This window comes from Acomys minous (genome assembly GCF_964271855.1).
Source record: "Acomys minous genome assembly, chromosome: 16".
Taxonomy (NCBI): domain Eukaryota; kingdom Metazoa; phylum Chordata; class Mammalia; order Rodentia; family Muridae; genus Acomys; species Acomys minous.
In genome coordinates, this window is record NC_140498.1 from 96,156,127 (window position 1) to 96,178,257 (window position 22,131).

General features: G+C 56.3%; 1 protein-coding gene across 8 annotated transcripts in view; it reads right to left on the minus strand.

Moving 5' to 3' along the window:
* Positions 1–4,497: 4,497 nt before the first annotated feature.
* Positions 4,498–22,131, minus strand: part of HPS4 (HPS4 biogenesis of lysosomal organelles complex 3 subunit 2) — a 33,597-nt gene continuing 15,963 nt past the window's right edge. For 7 of the 8 annotated variants that reach the window (XM_084762607.1, XM_084762603.1, XM_084762604.1 and 4 more), the window contains 10 exons: positions 18,781–18,888; positions 17,712–17,828; positions 16,692–16,786; positions 15,657–15,729; positions 13,141–13,177; positions 12,573–12,669; positions 11,315–12,134; positions 7,828–7,960; positions 7,427–7,535; positions 4,498–4,925 (listed from right to left, as the gene is read on the minus strand). In XM_084762607.1, coding sequence (XP_084618733.1) covers positions 4,754–4,925; positions 7,427–7,535; positions 7,828–7,960; positions 11,315–12,134; positions 12,573–12,669; positions 13,141–13,177; positions 15,657–15,729; positions 16,692–16,786; positions 17,712–17,828; positions 18,781–18,888 — 1,761 coding nt within the window. In that variant the 3' untranslated portion in view covers positions 4,498–4,753. The remainder of the gene's footprint in view (positions 4,926–7,426; positions 7,536–7,827; positions 7,961–11,314; positions 12,135–12,572; positions 12,670–13,140; positions 13,178–15,656; positions 15,730–16,691; positions 16,787–17,711; positions 17,829–18,780; positions 18,889–22,131) is intronic. The other variant, XM_084762606.1, reaches the window with a different exon arrangement.

The window sequence follows — 22,131 nt, forward strand, 5'->3', positions numbered from 1 at the left end:
AAGTTCTTACAGCTAAGAAAGCCCATACAGGAACCACGAGACAAACGGCCCCACTGTGGAGTCCCTCTGCATCCTGCCTGTTGACTGCCAGGCAGTCTGCATGGATTCGTGAGCCGCGTGACTTGTGCTTTCTGACCTATGCCACCAAGAATCACCAACCCACTCACTCTTGTCCATGGCACAGGTCTCACGCTCACTTCGTAAGTACAATCTGACCTTTCAGTCTGGCAGGATGATGCTAGCGTTCCAATGGATGGATGGGAGGGTCTGCGCAGGTGCACGCATGCCCGTAAAGCACACAGGCTAGGGGCCAAGGCTTTTCTAAAGATCCCCACCGTGCTGCAGGCACCACCACCAGCGGCCTGCCCGATATTTACTTGCCCAGCTGCCAACTGCCGCTAAGCAGATACAGGAACAGGAAACAAGGCCACCTAGAGCTGCTGACAGATGGCTGTGGACACACTCAAGCAGACTGCAGACCTAGGTAGCAAGAGGTGCACGCACTGGACCGGCCACTTCCCATCACCTTCTTAGGTAGCTTCTGTCACCCCCCTCCTCCTACCTTTCTCCCTAGCCCCACTTCCCACATGGGAGGCAATCCCAAGTTCATGGCGAGAGCGTTTAGGGGTTTTGGTTTGGTTTGTGGCACGGCTGGGGCTGGAACCCAGAGCTGCATGCATGGCGGGCAAACATTACTGTTGAGTTAGGCCCCATTGAGAAGATTCTAGGCAGTCACTCTACCACTCAGCCCCCCCCTAGGCCCCCACTAGTCAACTCTAGGCAGGGGCTCTGCCACTGAGCCACACCACCAGGTTGAAAACATTAAAAATAATAGCTGGAGCTCAGTGGTAGACGAGCCTAGCATGTGAGGCCCGAGGTTCCGCCCAGCAGCTGTGCTGGAGGCGTCGCCCTTTGTCCTTTCTCCTCAGCAAAGATGAAGTTCCCACGACTTACACTGCAGCCATCCAGAGGCAGCGTAAAGTGGGAGGGCGGCTACACCGCAGGGACTCTAGTGCTCAGATTTGGGTGTCCTGCGACAAGACATGCACTGTAGTCCCAAGGCGTGGGCATGCACCCAGGCCCAAAACAGCTGATGTCCTGGACTCTCCCAGAATGCCCTTCCTGAGGGTGCTGGGAGGGAGGGCCAGCATCTTCTAGGCTTTAACAAAAGGACAAAGACTCTGAGCAAGCCGAGTGGGGGTGGGGATGGAGGGACACAGTGCACAACAGCCGCTCAGTGTCCCCGGTAGTAAGTGCTGCACCGGGAGCCCAGGCTGAAGCTGGTACCAGCTTGGTCACTGGGTAGGAGAGTGAATATGGTGCCTCTAGCAGCCTCCACGGGCCTCTGGGCAGAGCCCGGAGCCACTGCCTTGGCATGCTGGGCCTGGCTGTAGGAAGGTGGGACAGAGAGGGACTGTCACTCGGCAATTTTCAGGCAGCCTCTGGGTGCCTGCCAGGGTTCAAAGACGTGCTTCAAGAACTCAGGGCAGTTCTCGCAGAGAGGCCTGGGACAGGTCCAACATCCACCCCGCACCCCTCACCCTTGCTCTCCTCCAGCAGTTGAGGACTAGGAGCAGGTGTGTGTACTGCGCAGGTGGATGCAGACTGTGAGCACCCCAGTGCATGACTCCCCTGCACCGCAGTTTACGTCTTAAGATGTGGTACCTGCCACCTATCCCTTGTCTGCTGCCAGGTCCATCCTCTGTGGGCCTCAGGGACTAGCCCTCCCTAGGGGCAGCCTACCTCCCAGCACTCTGCTTGCTTCCCGCCCACTTGGGAGTCGTGACCTTCCAGCAGAGGCCAGGCAGGGCGCTCACGCTGAGGCTCCTGTGATGGGTGTCCTCACCAGGCCTTGTGCCCCATTGCACACTCAGGGTTCAGTTTGCAGTAGACTCCCATGGCAGCTCTAACAGGTGACTGCAGACTTACTGGCGTGGACGTCCAGAATTCCCCTTCACAGCTCTGGAGAGCAGGAGTCCATCCAGGCCCCTGCGCAGGCTCTTGAGCAGCCCCTCTCCGTAGCTCACCTCTGTGGGCTTTGTGTCAGAAGCACATAGGAAGGGACCTCAGGGCCTGCGTGGACACCATGGGACTCTTACCACACATGTCACTTGGAAGTGGTGCAAATGGATGTGCTCCATTTCCCAAAGGGCCCGGGCTGTCTTTCCCCAGTAGCAGTGACGGCCATGGGAACATGGGCCCCACAGTTCACAGTGGGGCAGGGAGTGGCCCCAACACACTTAATGTTCTTTCCTCCTGCAGCTTCCACCGTGGCCAGTGTGTGGAGTCTTCTATTCAGGCACGCGGTGATGCTCTGGGTGTTGACTCTGAAGCCCCTGGCATGCCATGGAGGGCCTGGTGCCTTTCCAGTACATGGGAGTCTGCCACGGACCCTGCCAAGCCTCTGCTGTGGGAACACCCCACTTTTAAAGCGTACTTTTGAGGCTGAGGTCTTGGGGTTATATGCAAACTGTCTTGTGAGGCCAGGCGACTAGGACGAAGCAACAGGGAGCTGGGGGTGGATTTTCCCCCAGCAGCCTCCAGGCCAGTCACTGCTGTAGAGATTGCAGCAGCAGGTATCCCCTCCATGACAGAGACAGAAAGCAAGAAGGCCAGCAGGCTGGCTCACAGGAAGCCCAACAGGCTGAGTTTGACACCCAGGCGTCTGTCATACCCTCTCCAGGGGCTCACAAGGGGCCAGTGAGGCGGGGGCAGGAGGCGGTTGGGTCTCTGGGGCACTGTGTGGGGGGAGATGGGACTTCGCATCACACCCCAGCCTCACCTGTAGCTGCTGGCAGAGCTGTCTGGAACCTGATGGATCCACTCCACAGGCTGAGGCTACAGTTCCTCACAGGGGACTTACCACCAGGCTGCCTGTGTGTCCTCAAGACGTGTGGCCCACACCCCCTAAATAACAGGCCACGAGGGGGTGTGTGTGACTAGTGGTTTTGAGGCAGAGCCTCATGGCAGGCAAGCACTGTACCACTGAGCTAAACCCCCAGTCCTTCCTTATTTTAGGTTTGGCCTCAGAACCACGGCTGGCGGTGAGCTCACTTAGTAGGGCTGGCACCCCTGAACGTGGCATCTAAGTGCCTCGCCTCAGAGCTGGCAGTCCAGATGTGGACTACCAGGGGGCTAAGTGGGTGAGAGCAAGCTCACAGCACAAGCATGGATCCCTAGCACCTACACTGCTGTGTGTCATGCCCACGCCTGGAACACAGCACTGAGCAATGGGGGAGCTCAGCTCAAAGGAGTAAGGTGGAGAATGACAGGACACACACTGTCCTTGTCTGTCCTACACACACACACACACACACACACACACACACATCCCACTCAACATGTCCATACTCAAGAGGGAACATGCCCCTGGTTTATAGGAAACTCCTGGCATGTTCTTTAAAAGCCCTTCCGTCAGGGCTTCGCACCCTGTGGAGCTTAGGGCAGGCCTCACACGTTGTTATGCCTGTTTGGGATAGGCTTCATGGGGAGGCAGGGTTGCCCACAGCACTGGTTCAAAGAGGCTACGGTCTGCAGACAGCTCTGTGTCACACAAGGGCAGGGGGAAGGGGGAGTGCAGCCATATTCCTTGAAAGAACTTTCTGGAAGAGTAATCAAAAGGGTAGTTACAAGAGCCACAGCAGGAAGCCGCAACACCTCTGCGCTCCTGAGCCCCAAGTTCCACAGAGCACAGGCCCGTCTGCTCACCAAGGGGAGGGCCAGGACTTAGCACAGCTGGCAGCCGGGAGCATGTGCTGTGCAGAGCACCCCTTGGCAGAACAAGCTGTAAATTCACCATGAGGTTTCTTGAGAGCCAGCAGCAAACTTGGAGTGGGTTTCACTTCTGAAGAACTGGCCAGGCCTGGAGAGCGGTATGCCTGTGCCTGGCAGGGAGGCCAACCTCTGGCCAGCTAGTAGCTGAGGGGCCTCAGGGAGAGGACGAGACTGGAGCTCACTGTGGCTTACGTCCCCGCAGACAGGCACACTGGTGTGTATAGTCTGGGAAAAACAGCCAGCCAGCACACCAGACCCATGGGTTCTGTACCCCCAAGGCCAAGGGTAAATGGGAAAGGAAATCATGTGCTGTCACATGCACAGACTCAACAGTGGTACAGACCCTGCCCCACAGGCCTGTGGGATGGGCACTGCCCATCACCGGAGATGAGCTCAGGCTACAGTCGGTGTACAGGGGTTCTGTGCAGATGTGCTGTGCTCTAACGTGAGCAAATGCAGAATCCAGTGTGAAACGGGGACATGGAGCCTGTGCCCGTGTAAAACATGCAGTGACTGCGTGTGCCTGTGCCCGTGTAAAACATGCAGTGACCTTCACCCTGCCACAGAAATACTGGTCGGTTACTCAGAACTCAGTTTAGTCACTTTATTTTTGAGCCCTTGGGAATCTGCTTCACAGGCCTGGAACTCAGCCCCCTAGCACCCGAGGGAACTACCAGTGGACCCCAGGGTGCAGCCCGGAGCCTGCAGCCTGCCCTGCACCACATTCAAGTCACTGACACGTGCCAAACCCTGCCCTGAGCCCACACAGTCCCATGCAGCTGCCACCAAGGAGCAAGTCCTGCTCGACCTCAGCACTGGGGACACCATCTGGAGGGGTGGCACATGGACTGCACACAGCTCTACCTCAGCGCTGGGGACACCGTCGGGCTGCGCACAGCTCTACCTCAGCGTTGGGGACACCATCGGGCTGCGCACAGCTCTACCTCAGCATTGGGGACACCGTCAGGCTGCGCACAGCTCACATCAGGTTTACCCCGTGCTTCAGCAGCTTCCGCCTGGCTTTGCCTGCGAGGCTGAAGGCACAATCCTGAGGGTTCGGGAAGCCAGAGCTGCGGGCAGTGGGCACCAGCTGCTGGAAGTAGGTCTCCTGGGCAGGGTTGCAGCAGGCGTACACAGCTGTGGAGGCATTCCTAGTGGGGAGGGAAGATGCACAAGAGCTCAGGGGCGCCCGTGTGGGCCCTGGCTGGCCACCCCAGCACCCCTAATGCCTGCCTGCTGTGGCTCAGAATACTACACTGAGCTGGGTAACAACTGTCCTGTCTTTTCAGCTCACTGGGGTTGGGATGAGGGACGATGGGCCCAAGGTGGCTGCAGCCAGGTCTTAAGTCCCAGTGTCTGACCAAATGAACCACGAGGCTGCTGTCAACACAGCTACAGCAGAGCAGAGGCCTGCTCACACCCCTCCCTCAGTACAGCCGAGAGCCTGGGCCAGGAGGGTGGCTGGTGCCGCTGTAGCCTGATGCCTTCAGGTGACAGAGGAGTGGGATGTGACAGACCCACGGGCTGACAGAGGGATGCAGCACTGCACAGAGGAGGGCCTGGGATGGGTATTTGAGAAGGTAGGTGTCGGGTAACCAAGGAAACCACAGCTGCATCTTGGTAGCTGAGCTCCTGACAGCATGCTGCTCATCTGTCCCACATCATGGAAGCCCTAGGGGATCAGACACCGACAGTGGGGCGTTCCCCACTGCACATGCACACCACCCAGGCCTGCACCCTCCACACCAGTGTCATCTGCATTGCAGATCTGATCCCCCACAGACCTGTGCTCCTTCCCTAAAACCTGGGAACAAATACCTAAAGGGGTGCTGGAGAAGGAAAAGGGTGGCCTTAGTATGAACATGGCACTAATCTCATAAATAGTCATAAGAACTCCTTAAAAACCTACAGCACAGGGCCAGAGGCATACCTGAAAACTCCGTGCCATCCCTAAAGCCCACGTGATAGAGGAAGGGCCCCAACTTCTGCAAGGTATCCTCTGACCCTCACACTCACACTGTGGTGCATGTGCAAACATGTGCACATACATACACATGCTGAAGCATGTGTGTACACATCACACATGATGCACACATTCACACATGAACACATATCACACACAGACACACAAATCCATAACCAATATCCATTATGACACACACCCCCTTCCAGGACAGCCCACCCCAACTTCTCCACTTTGCTAAGTAAACTTCAGCTTCAATTGCTTCTTTCAGCTGATTCCTTCCCTTCCAGGCCACAGGGACTAAGGAGAGACCCTCACCTGTTACCAGATCCACCCAGTCACCCCTGGACCCTACCTTCTTCCTGCCTTGGGCCTACCCAGCCTCAGTTTCCCTAATTCTGGCATTACCAGCCCCTCCCCTCAGCTGTCTCCTGCAGGATGAGGAGGGCACCTGCAGAACCTGGCTGGCATAGGGTCTTCAGCCCCTGTGAGGCATCTGCCTAGAAAGCTCCTCTTGAACCTCGAGTGGGACCTGGTGGTTCGACCCTCCAGTCACACCTGTGTGGCAATGCTAGCCCTCCTGCTGGCAAGCAGGGAGCCCCTGGCTTGCTGCAGAAACACAGGAGTCTCTGTGCTCGTTAGCATGTGCCACAGAGCTGCGCCCCATCGCTGTGGAGAACCTGCCCAGCACATGCCATGGGCTCTGCCCCGTGCTCAAGTCTCTTGGCTCCAGGAAGGTGAAGCTCAGCAACTGCCAGCACCTGGTCACACAGATGTTGACATTTGCTTGCTGCTGCCTCCCACTCAACAGCCACACACTGAGCATGCCCAGATCCCAGAGTGGTCGCTGCAGGTGCAAGTCACACTTGGGATGCCAGCTAGGACAGGCTGTGCCATCAGCAGCAGAGGACACCAGGGCTGGCATCAGTGTGGCAGGTGACAGGACATGGGAGTGTCATCACCAAGGCTCTGTGTGCTCCCATTGAGTCCAGACCACAGTCCTCACCCAACTACTGGGACTTATGGGGAGAGCATGCACCTGAGTCACGGAGGCCTGGGGGTAAGCCTGGGATATCACTGTCCCCACATGCTCACATTCTCACAGAAAGGAGTGAAAAGCCACCTGCGCGGCCACTGGAGAGGCAGGGCAGCTCTCCCTGCAGCCCTCTGAGGACAGCATGGTGAGGAGAGGAGAGCACGGTCTGTTTAAGCAGCTTCAGAGACAGTGCAGCAACTGTACCAGACGCCTGGAAGCTGAGGAAGCACGGCACCAGGAAGGAGGCAGGCCCGCGCCATTGTCACCAGCCACAGAGTGAAAAGCAAGCCCGTGGAGCCCGGGAGTGCAGCCACGAGAGACACGGGTGGACTCTAGGTGGACTCCAGGGCTGATGCGCACCGCGGAGAGGCCTGATTCTGAACTTTCTGCAGGAGTCTGTTCTCAGGAGGCCTGGTATTTGTAATTAGAACCCTGCGGTGTTGTCTGGCCCGCCCTCAAAAGGTGATGACTTAGGCTTAGCCACTGTAGTAACCTGCATTATTTAGAGGGAAGGCTCTGGAGAACCTAACCCAGGCCTGTGTGGGAGGACAGCCTCCAAAGGGACCGTGGCCAGCACAGCCAGGCCCGACACAGCCAGGCCCAAGAAGCAGGGCCGGGAGGGGCAGCTGGATGCGCAGGGCTCAGAGGCTCACCTGATGGTCATCTCGTACAGCACAGGAAGCCGAGTGAAGTCCGAGTGCATGAGGCTGACAGCCTGCAGAAAACGGCGGTCCTGGGGGCCAGCCACTGCAGCCAGGTTGGCTTGTGGAAAAGATGGGTGGTGAGTGGCAGCCCTCCCCACTCCTCGTGCCCGGTCCTGAGTGTGGGGGCACTGAGTCCAGGTGCCAGCCCCACTGCTGCCTCTGGGAGGGAGCACTGCCAGCACCTGCAAGCCGCAGCAGCTCCTTTACTGGGGCCACCTTACACAGACGCTTAAACTCATGAGTTCCCACCGAGTGTCTGCCAGTGAGCTCAGAGGCCTAGCTGAGGCCAGAGGGCTGTGGGCTGCAGCACTGCCATGACTGTGGCTGGGTTCCCTGTAAAGGTCCCTTACCTGAGAGCACACTCTGGATACGGTCGTAATGCACAAAGTTGTATGTGCTGCTTGTGGGGCTAGCCTGGTCTCTGGGCAGTGTCTCCTTCAGGTGGACTTCCAGCCCATTCAGCGATGCCAGGCTGCTGTGGTACTACAGAAAAGCCAGGAAGGGGTGGTCACAGGATGGCAAACTCAGTTAAACCGTGAGCACACAGACAATGCCTCAGTGGCACCAGATGTAGCGAAAATGGCCAGTGTCTGCCTAACCCAGGCCCCACTCTCACGCTCCTTCGTCTGTTTGAGACAGGGTTTCCCTGTGCGTGGCTTGGGACTCACTATGAAGACCAGGCTGGCCTCCAACTTGTGGAAAGCCTCCTACCTCTGCCTCCTGAGTGCTTGGATCACAGGCGTGCACAATCCCCAGCTCCTTATGATCATACACACATATATTTTTCTTTTCATGGGTTATGTGGCTACATTCGGAGCTCAGAAATGGGTGTCCGATCCCTTGAGCAGGTGCTCCAGGCAATTGTGAGCCATCCTATGTGGGTGCTGTGCTAACTCTGGTCCTCGGAACAAACAGTAGGTGCTCTTAACCCCTGAGCCGTCTCCTGCTCTGGGACCATCTGTTCGAACAACATTGGTGGCCTGTGATCTCTGCCAGGAAGAACATGCAGCTTCTAGAAGACAGGAGTGCTGGTCCTGTGGCCTGTGCTCAGGACCTGAGAGGACGTGGGCTGAAGAAGGCGGCAGGGATGAGCCCACACACTGTCTCAGGAGCTCCGGCAGGTAGGAAGCATGTGACCGGGTTCCCAGGAACGAGTCGATGGATAAACACTGCCAGTGCCAGCACTTGAACCACTGGCTTCTCCTGAGTGTGCACAGCTGAGGAGAGCAGGTGCCTGCAGCGCCACTCCTGACGGTCAGGACACTTACCGCGACTGGGTGGGAAGGCACAAAGGAGCCTAGTTTTGAACGGTATATGTGCCTGGGTTGGGGGCTTGGGGGGCAACACTGGTACACCTGGATTGGGGGCTTGGGGGGCAACACTGGTACACCTGGGTTGGGAGTTTGGGGGGCAACACTGGTACACCTGGTACCCAGAGGAGGCGCCATGCAGCTAGGAGGGGGCGCCATGCTCATAGCACATCTGGATCTCAGGGCCTGATAACAGACACCCCTCTTCAAGTTGCTGAAGAAGACGGGAAACTGGAGCCGAGAGTGAGCCAACTAGTCCAGCTCTCTCTAATGTGCTAGGCTCCACTTCCAAGACTTGGCCTGGTGTTGGTCAAGAAAGAGCTCTTGACTAGAAATCATCACAAGGTAAGAGGTGCGGAGGGGACTCCTCACTGCTGAGCACACGCTGCTTAGACACGAGGGCCACACATGCAGGTGACCTGGCTTGTACAGCCTAGCACCCAGGGTAACTGTATCTGCTACAGTATCTGTTGTGACATGGGAGAGGTCTGCGGGGTGGTCACGGAAGGCCACAGCCACACTGCTCCCACGAGGCTGTAGAGCTTGCAAAGCTGAAAATGTCTGAGTCCCTGAATAAGAACTGCACAACTCGATATGCAGCATGATCTCAGAACGGCCTGAGGAGATGCAAGGACCTGACGCAAGGTCCAACCACATCTGAGGACAGGTGGTACAGCCCTGTGGGCTGGGCAGCGTGGGCGTAGCCCACATGGTTGACGTGGGAAGCTTTTCCACTGGGTATCTCAGCAAGCGCTGGCTCCCACCCTGACTTCAATAGGCACTGCCCCCAAGCCAGCCCAAGCCTGATGCCCCATGCATGGCCGAATGCAGCAGCAATCCACAGGCTCCCTGCCGCTGAAGAAGCATCATGGTGCAGGGCCAGGCCCAGGGGTCTAAGCTGCCCCCTGGTGGCAGCCTCCTGCACTCCGCTTTGACAGCACAGCTCCCAGGCTCAACTGTCCTGCCTCCTGCAGACCCTGCCTGAGAGGTGTAGGGAACAGAGCCTCTTCAGAGGGCTGTCATGGTCCAGCTGGCCTGTGGGACTATGCTGCAGAGACTCTGTCTGCCTTCCAGAAAGATGCAAAGCAACCAGGATAAGCATTTTTCCATCTAAGACAGAGACGATAACAAACCTGTCCTATAAATCAGACTTGGGGTCTGTCTGGCTCCAATTCACTCTCAGATCAGGATGCTACTCAAGATCAGTAGCTCCCCACTCTAGAGAGCACTACCAGCTTCCGTCTCCCATACCCTGCATCCTATCCCTGGGCCTGACCAGCAACCACCCTACTGAAGAGACAAGCTGGAAGCTGTAGTCGCACTGTGGTGGCCTTGACAAATGCCTCCACACAGCGGAGGCTGCGCTGGGCAGGACACCCTCCTCTTATCTCTCCATCTCTCAGCAAGGACAGAGGTCAGGACTGGGTGACAGTCAACGGGGATCTGGACCTCCCCACCTCACAAGGCTGCTTTTGTCCCAGGACAGCAGCTGCAGGGCCTGCCTTCCAGATGCACCCTTGGCTTGGCTAGAACAGTGAGCTCAGCATAGACTTACACAGCTCACCTCTCTCCAAGGCGGCCCGCATGAGGTCTCTTCAGAGGGGGCACAGGCAAAGACAGGGGCAGTCTATCTACTTTGCTGCATCCAAACTCCAGGCCTTCGGAGCAATACTCCTGGGGCCCAGCACAGTGAGAGCTGAGGGAAAGCCAAGGCACAGAGCTGCCCTGTGTGAAGCCACACCAGGACCCTTTGCTGTCCTAACACATTGGTGGACACAGTCACGCACAGCCATGCCATGCTAAATGAGGATGCACAAAGCAAGCTCGACTTGGCTGCCAGCAGGGGCTGTGCGAGGGAAGCCAACCAGCAGCCTGCCCTGGGCTCCAAGGTGACTGGCTCCTCAGTGCAGGCCCACAAGGCCTGCATGCCAATGAGACTGCCTCAGAATGATGTGGATTTAAGAAGAAAAACAAGTCGAGCCCCAGAACACCATTTGCCCTGCAGCAACTGCTCTTCCTGCCAACTACAGCAAGGCTGTTACCATAGCAACTCTATCATCTGCTTGGGCCCAGACCCTAGAGCTCAGTTCACTGCCTCAGGAGCGAGGGCTGTTCAAAAAGAGCCCTCCACAGCCAGTGTGCATTTCAGATGGACTCTGGGAAGGAGCACCAAATAAGCACATGAGCTGAGTGCAGGGAGGAAACGCGGGGTCCCGCGGACCCCACAGCAGGCTGTGGCACGCTGCGTAAGACATGCTTTCTCAGCTGGGAGCTGGGCTGCTGGGCCTCACCTGCATGGCCTCACTTCCTCAGAACGGGAAGCTGAACCCTGTGCCGGCTACTGAGAGGGAACAAGGTGCAGGGGAGAGCTGTGTGCCAGGCAGCTGCCCTTCTCCCACACCTGTACGGGGCTCAGTCTTATACACCACGCAAAACCTCACAGACGTGGGCAGCACTTAGCTTCAGTACAGAACTGAGGTTCGTCCCGGTGGGCTAGGGGGAACGTGAAGGGACAGAAGCCACTCACCACCTCCTCGATGGCTGCGTTGTCTCTGAGAAGAGGCCCCTCGGCCAGCAGGGACAGCACCAGCCCGTCCACACTGTGAGTGTAGAGCTTCATGGGCATGAGCCCTGCAGGGGGCCCAGCTGGAGACGGCCGGAAGCCACGGCTGCCTGCAGGCCTGGGGCCCTGAGAGGCAGCGGAGTGGGAACTACTGCATGCCAGCGCCGAGTGGCTCTCTTGGCCTCCATGCCCACATTGCTCCACGCTGGGCTCCACACGCACAGGATCTTGGGGAGGTAGTACCATGGGCCTGCTGCTGGGGACAGAGTCTGTGCCAGGAACTTGGGTTTGGCCATTGGTGATGGAAAGGTCTGCAGGCTGTTCCAGCCCTCCACACTCAGGGAGCCTCTCAGGAGGGGAAGGGTCCAGGCAGGTGCAAATGGCTGCATCCTCAGGCAGTGTAGGGGCATGGTGGCAGCTGAAGATGGCTTCCTGATCGCCTGGCACAGGTGAGACAGCTTCCTGAGCATCAGAGATGTGGATTTCAGTCAAATCCAGCTCCTCTTGGGAGAAACCCAGTTCCTCGGGCAGCCTGCTATGGAAGCCAGAGCCCCAGCCACGGGCAGTAGTGCACAGCCCTGTGGTCCCAGCATGCTCCTGTTCAGGCCAAGGCAAGTGTCCATCCGCCCCATGGCCATCTAGCCATGCTCCATCATGGGGTGTAGGCTCTGGGATGGCAGCTGATGTCCAGGAGGCCACAGACGTCACACATCTTGCGGCATCTTCTGCCCAGGTAGAAGTGCTCTGACCCCAGGCAGGGGACTGAGGTGAGCTTTCCTGGAATCTGGCAAACAAAACAGGTGCTGCATCAGCAGAGTGTGGGACTGAGACTCTGACCCTCTGAACGGCATCAGTGACAAGCAGACATCTGCACCCGCAGAGCTCAGATGCCACCATGGTCAAGCCAAAGAAATAAGAAAAGACCACAACTGCCCCTCAGGGCTTGTCACAGTAAGGCCAGGATCACTGAACAGAGGTGGCCAGGGCCACACAGTCCATCACAGCTTACAGGTCTCCTGAGTCTGGCTCCACACAGGGTGTCACACTAAGCTTGTTGCATGTCCCGATGCCAGGACGCCTCTGATCAACACCCTCACAACCGTCCTTACAGCTGTCCTAGGCCCATCTGTCTGATCCACACAGGGGGTGGGATGGCCTCTCCCTGGCTCATCCCAGCATGAAGGGAGGACAAGTGAGGAGCCCCTGGGAACACCAAACCTGCCTAATTTTCTGCTCCACTGTGAACTCCTGGAGGCTGGCGACTTCCTCCTCACTCAGAAAAACAGGGGTGATCTTCACATTAGGGGGCAAAGCTGCTCCTGCAAAGAAAGACAAATGGGCAGCGCTCCCCTGGCATGACGTCGGCTCTTGGCACTTACGGGTCACTTACACCACCCCCAGGTCAGGCAGCACCACTGGGGCAGCCGGCAGCTGCAGTGTGGGGAAGGGAGGCATCAGACAAGGTGAGCCAGAAGGAAGGGCTTCCCACTGGGAAGAACTCAGCCAACTCAAACTTTACCATGAGGCCACGGCCACTTTATTCTGAAGGAGATGGCAGCCACCAGTTCTGTTCCCTGCTCTCTATCACCACACCCTGACACTAAGTGGTGTCACAGAACGGACTCACAGGAGGACGTGACCAAAGCTGTGGCTGTGGCAATCAGTGCAAAGGACAACCGTCCTTACAGCTGGCCTAGGCCCATCTGTCTGATCTACACAGGGGGTGGGATGGCCTCTCCCTGGCTCATCCCAGCATGAAGGGAGCACACTGCTGTCACCACACCACGTACCTGTTTCCTGTGTGGCAGCCCCTGCTCCAGGCAGTGTCTGAAACAAGAATACACACAGATGGGCGCCAGCCTCCACCTTCTCCCCTTGACAACCACGGGGAATCAAATGGCACCATCTGCTCACAGGACCCAGCCAAGCCCAGGGAGCTGGAGTGACCCTGTGCCAAGAGCCCAGCAGATGGAGCAGAGGCCAGGAGGAGGCGAGCACTCGGCTCACAGGCTTCAGAGCAGCGGTCAGAACTGTGTCTACCATGAAAGAGCAAAGCGAGGATTCCCACGCTGGAGGCCACCTTCGGGAAGCTGGCCTAGAGCACCCACAGAGGCCGGCAGTGTGGCCCAGTGGCAAAGCTCATGTGGCCTGGGCTGCAATCCCCAGCAACAGCAAACAAGCAAACAGTGTAGTCACTGACTGTGAAGCTAACAGTCCTGCAATGCTTGGCAGCTGCCCCTTCAGGGAAATGCCCTTTTCTCCTTTGAAGCTTTAAATAAATGAGTAAAATTCGGTATTCCCACTTAAAACAGTATAAGCAATTGCACTCTTTGTAAAATCTCTGGTTGCACCTGAGGAAGTCTACAACAGCACCTGCAAATAGACTGACCAGAAGCCTCAAACCAGAAGCCAACAGTTCCTCTGTCTTGGTCTGAAAACAATTTCCTACATTAGCGGCCATGATCCTCTGTCCCACCAATGGATCGCCACTGTTACACTGGGCAGCAGCCTGAGAGCCACATGCAGCAGCAGCAGCACCACACCAGCAGGCGAGGAGGGCTGTCCTCCCTCAGGGTGGATCCCAGAGGTCGCAGGAGACAGGAAAGAGCATCCTCACAGTTCTAACTGCTGACCATGAAGGCTGCCCTCTAGTCACAGCAGCCACAGGAAGCCAGAGCCCGCCCAGGCTGAACATCAGCTCACCCTCATGGTGGGAGAGAGGTCAGGGAAGCGTTTGAAACAGAAGCTCACAAGCCAAGCCAGGCTGGTGGCTCAGCCTGGGACCTCAGCACTGCAGAGATGAGTCCAATGGACCACAAGTCCATCTCCAAAATCAAACAAACAAAATAAAAGGGGGGGGGGGAGAAAGAGTGAGGGGGAGGGAGAGAAAGAGACAGACATGGAGACAGAGACAGAGACCAGACGGAAGCTGTGGATGAGAGCTGTGGAGCTTATGTTGTCTGAGGCATTTTCTCCCTTCCCAAAAAACAAGGTCTCTGGCTGTCCTGGGACTCGCTTTGTTGAGCAGTCTGACCTCAAACTCAGAGGTCCACCCGCCTCTGCCTGTGGAGTGCTGGATTGAAGGCCTGGGCCACTGTGCCACCTGCCTGTGGGCAGTCGTCTGTGTGTTCTTCATACACATGCTGCATGCTTGCAGAGCTCAAGGCTGCCCTGGGCCCGCCCTTTTGTCCAGTGTGAGACCACCTCTGGATGCAGCCCAGGGCAGCTCTGCACTCAGGGGTCTTCTGCCTCAGCTCCCAGGGCGGGCAGGAGAGGCGCGCAGTACCATGGCAGCAGGTTTCCTCTGATTTAAGGATATATTCTTCACAGTGTGCTCACTGCCATCAAGGCAAGCTAGGGGCAGCTGAGTGTGCACAGCTCTGCTTAGTGTGAAGGGACCGGTGCTGCAGGATATTTGCTCCCACTGTGAGCCCCAGGACTGTGAACTGTAAGAAGCTGTTTCTTGTTTTATGGTGTGGCTCAGCCCTAGCACACACTTTTCATCCAAGAGCTTTCTGAAACAGGATTTGATAAAGTTAACCCTAGGTCAAGAAGTGGAGCAAGCAACCAGCTGACAGGGATTAGCAGAAAGGAGGGACTTTGAGAGAAAGGCATTTAAGACAGTTGGAGAAGAAGAAAGAGCTCTTTAGCTTTTGGCTTTTTCCTCCTGGGCTGCCAGCTGGGTAGGGAGGTCAACTGAGTAGGGAGGCCAGCCGAGTAGGGAGGAGTAGGGAGGCCAGCCGGGTAGGGAGGTCAGCCGGGTAGGGAGGTCAGCCGGGTAGGGAGGTCAGCTGGGTAGGGAGGTCAGCCGGGTAGGGAGGTCAGCTGGGAGCTTTCTCTGCCTCTCTAGCTGGCGGGTTTTCATCCCAGCACCAGGGTCCTGAGTCTTCACTGGTAAAATTGAACGATTTGGAATTGTCTTTCTTTTAAAAAAAAAACTTTTTATTTATTCTGTATACAGTGTTCTCCCTACATGTACACCTGCACACCAGATCTCATTACAGATGGTTGTGAGCCACCGTGTGGTTGCTGGGAATTGAACTCAGGACCTTTGGAAGAGCAGCCAGTGGTCTTAACCTCTGAGCCACCCCGCCCCAGAATTGTCTTTCTTTATAGACACAAACCAGTGCCCAAGCCCACCACACAGGGCAATGCCGGCTTTTATACTTATTTACTCCTTGACAACACCAACGGGTGCTAGTGAAGCGTGTGCCCTAGGCATGTCACCCACGAGCAGCCTGCCCCACCAGGCTGGATGGCAGGTGTCCTGGGCTGGCCGCCCCCCAGGCTGCAGTCCGTACTGTACCTGGTCTGCAGGGATAGTGTGATGGAGCCGGACCTTGGTGGTGAGGGAAGGCGGCAGCTGGGAATTCACAATCCTGGGGTGAGACACAGGGACAAGAACTGTGAGGAGCATTGGGGCCCCAGCTCTAGAGATGTCAGTAAAAGCAGCTTTTATTCTCCTGATTTAATTGTCGTCTCCAAGGCTGACTGCCTCCTTCTGCTAACCTAGGCCTAGTCCTGGAAGCTTCTAGCCTCTGTATAATCTAACCCAGGCCTAGAATGTTTCAGCCTCTGAGACTTACTGCTGAATAAGCTCACCCTTACTTGTTCTTTCTGAACTCTGGGCTGGCTGGTTCAAGCCAGCTGTTCTGGCTCGAATTCCTCTCCCAGCTGATTTATTCAGTCTGGCTTCTACCTCAGTCTCTAAATTGCTCAGCTTGGCCTTAAACTAACTCAGCCATCTGCTCTGATCTCATGGCTCCTTCTCATTCTCTGGCTTGTTCTGTCTTCAACCTGCCTCTGTAAAACTCGTTGCCCTTTAAGTAGCTTCCCATCCCTCTCTCTCCTTGTGAGAGCTGGGCGTATCCTGTTCTGTCAAATCTTTCTCTGACAGAGATGGTAGGCATGTTAAAAACACAGGTGTGCACTGGAAGAGACTCACTGAGCCAAGCCATGGGAGCACAAAGACACCAGCATTTCAGAGGGCTGGAGGCTCAGCCTGGAGCTCTCATGTGTGACTTTGGTGGACACAGCGGCGTCCACAAGCTGCACTTTGCATAGCCTCTACCTGCTGTTTGCTGCTGCCCACAGTGGGGCTCTGCACTGCACTCCACCCACAGACACTGCCCAAGACACGCAGACTGGCAGACTGAGGACCTCTCAGTCCATTTCCTCACCAATTCCCAATTGCAAGGAGATGCACCCTAAGCCAATCTAAATGACCTGCCCTTAGCTAAACAGCCACCTAGAACTGTAGACACTGATATGGAGCTAGTGGGGACAGAGGTGGGAACTCATCAGGGGACACAGGAGGAGGAGACAGGTGGACACAACTCACAGTCCTTTATAGAGGATGCAGCCAGCGAGGACATGGGGCGAGCGCTGGCAGGTCTGTAAGATGAGGGCGGCCTTCAGCAACAGCAGGGGCTCCACCTGGGGAACACAGTGAAGCAGGCTTCAGACATGTGCCCGTGAGCATGCTTACAGGTGCCTGGGGACAGCACAGCAGTCTTCAGAGAGCAGCTGAGGGGATTACAACCCAGGCAGTCCCATAGTTCCTATAAGGAATCAACTGCTCAGCCATGAAAATCACACGAGCCTTTCCAGACTGCCCAGACATGGCAGCCTCTCATACGGCCAGCAGCACCGATGCAAGCCAGGTAGCCAGGACTAAAGCAACAGACGACAGGCACAGACAGAGTGACCTCACTCACAGAGTCCCAGACTGCTCAGTACCAATTGCCCTCCAATGTTGCCTCTGAAATGGGAAGACCCTATCCCATGCCCACCCAGCATAGTGGGCACTAGAAATGCTGAGTCCCAGCCACTGTCTTCAGCAGTGAGAGGAAAGGTTCAGACCTGAGGTGCACAGGCACCCAGGCCAGTCGACTGCACAACATCCAGCGCTCACTGGGTGAGTGCAAACGGGAAATGGAATGGTGCAGAAAGAGAACTTCCTGCCTCTCTCAGACGCAAATGAGTTAACATGTGAGCCAGGCCCGCTAATGGGGTCACTAAAGCCCAGGCTGTTTGTGTGGAGAGAGAAGGGGTCTCTCAGGCCTCTAATGATGTCACTGCACTCACTGAGTGTTTGTCTGGTGCCTGTCAGTCAGCCTCACTGGCATTCAGAACCGTGGGGAAGCAGAGCTCCTGACCTGTCTGAGGAAAGATAGCAAGGGTCTGCGAGGCAGCCTGCCTCATCCACAGCAGCCTGGAAACTGCTCACCAATTGCTCTGCACATCCTCTTACTTCCCTAGCTACATGCTCTGACACAGTGTTCCAAAGCCTCACAGCCCTGTCCCAACAGCCCACACCCAGGTGCCCAGCGGGCAGTGAACAGCAGGGTGGCAGCCTTACTTTGGTATGGTCCAGGTTCCAAAGGGCACTGAAGATCCTGTGTGGCTCGCTGGTGCTCCTGAGGATCTGTGTGATGAAGGTATCCCACCACAAGCTCAGCTGCTCCTGAGGATGGTTCTGAGACAACGACAGAGGACAAAATCCCCACCTCAGATCAGGACACAGGCTCTTTGGTAAGGGTTCCATTTCTACAGGGGCTCCCCAACACCAAACCAAAAGGATGGACAGGCCTGTCTCATCCCATCCCTGCCACGCATGTCCCAGCTCTCACGCTGATGGCCAGCCCTGTCAGAGCCAGGGAACAGTCTGCAGAAAGGTGCACCAACTCAGAGAGCAGGGGAGAGGAGGGGAGAGCAGACCCATGGGCACACAGGGGAGAGGAGGGGAGAGCAGACCCATGGGCAAACAGGGGAGAGGAGGGGAGAGCAGACCCATGGGCATACAGGGGAGAGGAGGGGAGAGCAGACCCATGGGCACACAGGGGAGAGGAGGGGAGAGCAGACCCATGGGCACACAGGGGAGAGGAGGGGAGAGCAGACCCATGGGCACACAGGGGAGAGGAGGGGAGAGCAGACCCATGGGAACACAGGGGAGAGGAGGGGAGAGCAGACCCATGGGAACACAGGGGAGAGGAGGGGAGAGCAGACCCATGGGCACACAGGGGAGAGGAGGGGAGAGCAGACCCATGGGCACACAGGGGAGAGGAGGGGAGAGCAGACCCATGGGAACACAGGGGAGAGGAGGGGAGAGCAGACCCATGGGAACACAGGGGAGAGGAGGGGAGAGTAGACCCATGGGCACACAGGGGAGAGGAGGGGAGAGCAGACCCATGGGCACACAGGGGAGAGGAGGGGAGAGCAGACCCATGGGAACACAGGGGAGAGCAGACCCATGGGAACACAGGGGAGAGGACGGGAGAGCAGACCCATGGGCACACAGGCATCCCTAAGGGGCCGTAGGCTGTGCCCTTGTCTCAGGGAACCATGGATGTGCAGAGATGGCCCAGGAAGGCCTGGTCCTGGCACCCTGATTTTGAAGGGCTTGATGGCCCTGGCAATCGGCACCCTACCTTGTAGGCCAGGGAGACAGGGCCCATGTAGAAATGAAAAAATCCAATGAGCTGATCTAGAAACTGCCTGCAGCTGACATCGGAGAGCTCCACACCACAGCCCAGAGCCTGCAGAGGGAGAGCAGAAAGACAGTTCTTGTAGCCACAATCAGAATCTGGGTTCTCTATGGCACCTGCCACAGGCCCATGAGGTCACTTGCTAACCAGGCACAATAGCTCAAGCTCAAGCACACCTAGCAGCTGGGAGACTGAGATATGATGGTTAGCCTGGGCTACAAACAGAGTGAGTGCCAGGTCCATCTAAGCTACGGTGAGCGTCTGTCTAAAAAACATGTTTCTAGAGAATTCCTTAGTGAGGAACTGACGCATAGCTCATCTGTGTGGTGTTTACCTAACATGTGCAAGGTCTCAATTTGGAAAAAAAGGCAGTCACTCTGTGCAAACCTGTGAAGAGCAGCCACTAGATCAACGGACTTGCTCCCAGGAGGGAATCAGGGAAGAACTTCAGAAATCCACAGTGAGAGAGAACCAAGCAGGAAAGAACCACCTTGAAACCCGGAAAAGCAGCGAACAGCCTGAGCAGCACAGGTCACGGGTGAAGGGCGCAGAGAGAGAAGCCACTTCCAACATGTCAGCAGAAAAATCCAGTGAGTCTTGCCTCCAAAACAGGCCCACAGCCCTCACAAGGGAGACTGGAGGACAAGACGGAAATCCCACCCGTCTCAATGCTGTGCAGCAGTTTCCTCTGAAGTTAGAACCTTCCATCTCAGAGAGAAGCTTCTAAGACCCAGGGTGTTTACAGGGGGAGAAACGACAAGTGTGTTAAGGAGTGAAACACTCAAACTCTGCAGGAAGTCCCTGAGGCTGAGCAGATTCACCAGGCGCCTCCTGTCGTCCCAAGAAGATTTAAGTGGTAAAGACTGCTAAGACTCACTCTGAGGACGCAAGCTGCCTGCAAGAGGCTCAGATCCACTGAGGCACCAGGAAAAGACACTGCTGAATCTGCTGAGCTGCGGGCAGGCTAAGCACTGTGCTCCAGGGTCCCAGCTTTTGTGAGCTGTCTCCCATGTTGGCTCAGCTTTAGTGATTCGTCTTTGAGTTATTTCTGCCCATTAGTCCCCGCCCCCAGCACACCTATGCTCCTGTTAGTAACACCAATAAGACACACTGGCTCACCAAATTGGACTTCGGTGGTATGTGGGTTTGGTCTGTCATGGCCTCCCTATCGGGTGAGTAGAGGCTGTACTAAATAATTTTATGTCACCTTGACATAGTCTAGAGTCATTTGAGAGAGAGAAATCCCAAGTGAGAAAATGCTCCATAAGACTGGGCTGTAGGCAAGCCTACAAAACATTTTTTCTTTCTTTCTTTTTCTTTTTCTGAGACAGGATTTCTCTGTGTAACAGCCTTGGCTGTCCTGGACCTGCTTTAGAGACCACACTGGCCTCGAACTCACTGAGATCCACTTGCTTCCGCCTCCTGAGTGCTGGGGTTAAAGGTGTGGCTACCACCACCCAGCTCACAAAATATTTTCTTAATTAGAGATTGATGCAGGGGGCAGCTCATTGTGGGCTGGTGGTCCCGGGCTCTATGAGAGAGCAGGCTGAGCAAGGCATGGGGAGCAAACCAGTGATCAGCGCCCTCCCTGGCCTCTGTGTCAGCTCCTGCCTCCAGGTTCCTGTCCTGCTTGAGTTCCTGTCCTGACTTCCTTCAGTGATAGACTATGGTGTGGAAGTGTGAGCCGAATAAACCCTTTCCTCCCCAACTTGCTTTTAGTCTTGGTGTTTTGTCACAGCAACAGAGACCCAACGAGGACAACAAGTGTTCCTGTCCCCCAGGAACACAGCAGGCATGACCTAACAGAGAGCTGCGGCTGTGGGAGGCCTGGGGTCCCCCAGAAACACAGCAGGCACGACCTAACAGCGGGCTGAGGCTGTGGGAGGCCTGGCGTCCACTGCAAAGGAAAACCACACACCCCTATCTGAAGTGCGCTGCCTGCAGAGGAGCCATCAGCCCAGCCCACCATCTGCCCCTGTAACCACTTGGCTGCTGAAAAGCCCCTCTCATGGGCCCAGTCAGTTGTCTCTTATGGAGTTCAGTCACAAAGGCAAAAGGGGCCCCCAAAGATGAGGAGAAAGTCAATGGTGCCATGCCACGCCACTGTGGCTGGGTCCTCAGGCCCTTCCGGACCAGAGCTGGCTCCTGCACAAAGAAGAGGCAGCGTCCACTGTCTAACCCAGACTAAGGAGCAGCACCAGCCTCACTGCACATAATAGGTACACCCGACTCCTGGAGACTGGAAAGAGGCTCCAGTGTCATGTGGGACTTTCTTTTGAATGCTGTTTTTGGCTTTTTGAGCATGAGACATCACCCAGTGTCCCCTGCGCTGCCACCACCACCACTAACACTACCACCATTGTCTTACTGAATTCCTGCCAGAATTTTTATTACATGAAGTTGTTGCATTTGTGGTTTTATCTGCCATCTCCTTTGCACACTCATGCACCGTGTTTCCATGCTTTCCCGCTCTGGGGCAGCGGTTTGTGTTTATTACAGTTGATTTCTTTTGTCTTCTCTGCTCTCCTCTGCATACACTGGCATTCTGCCTTCCTGCTGCACTCTGAGGAGACACGAGGCACACGTGAGGCTTCCTGCCTTCCTCTAAGAAGTTGAAGGCTGGAAGTGCAAGCAGCACCTGAGTTTGATACGCAGCACTCAGAGAGAAAGCAGCCATGGTAGCGCGAGCCAGCAACCCTAGCACTGTGGAGGTGGGGACTGGAGGGAGGGTCCCTGAGTGATCAGCCAGCCTACCCAAGCCAGGGGCTGCAGGTCAGTGAGAGACCCTGTCTCAAAACCTATGGTGGAGAGAGCTGAGAAAGACATCCAAGCCTGGCCCTGCCAGGAACATGTACAAGCACTTCCTGGTTCTTCTCCTCACATTTACCCAGTGCTTTGAACGTTTGCATCATGAGTCACGTGCTGCTCGTGCTAATATCAGCACAGGCCGTAGCATTACCACTATCGGTTTTGTGCTCTTGCTGGGACTGGGCTGCTTTCTGAGTGCACTTGTCCTGTGCCCACAGCTGCTGCTGCTGCTGCTCCCTGTGGCTTCAGGACACACCTCTCAGGAGGGCCACCCCTAAAACCCTCAGTGCTCTGCCAAGAGAAGCACAGTGACAGAGCTGGGCAGCGCAGTGCCCTAAAGGAGCAATCGCCTCCGCAGCTGAGCGCAGACACTCAGCGAGGAAACTCCCAGCGCAGTTTTAACAGTTCTGGCTAATAAGTAAATAGGCAATCAGTGATCTGACAGAAAACACTGAGGGGCAGGTGAGCTCAGTCCCCACTAGAGGG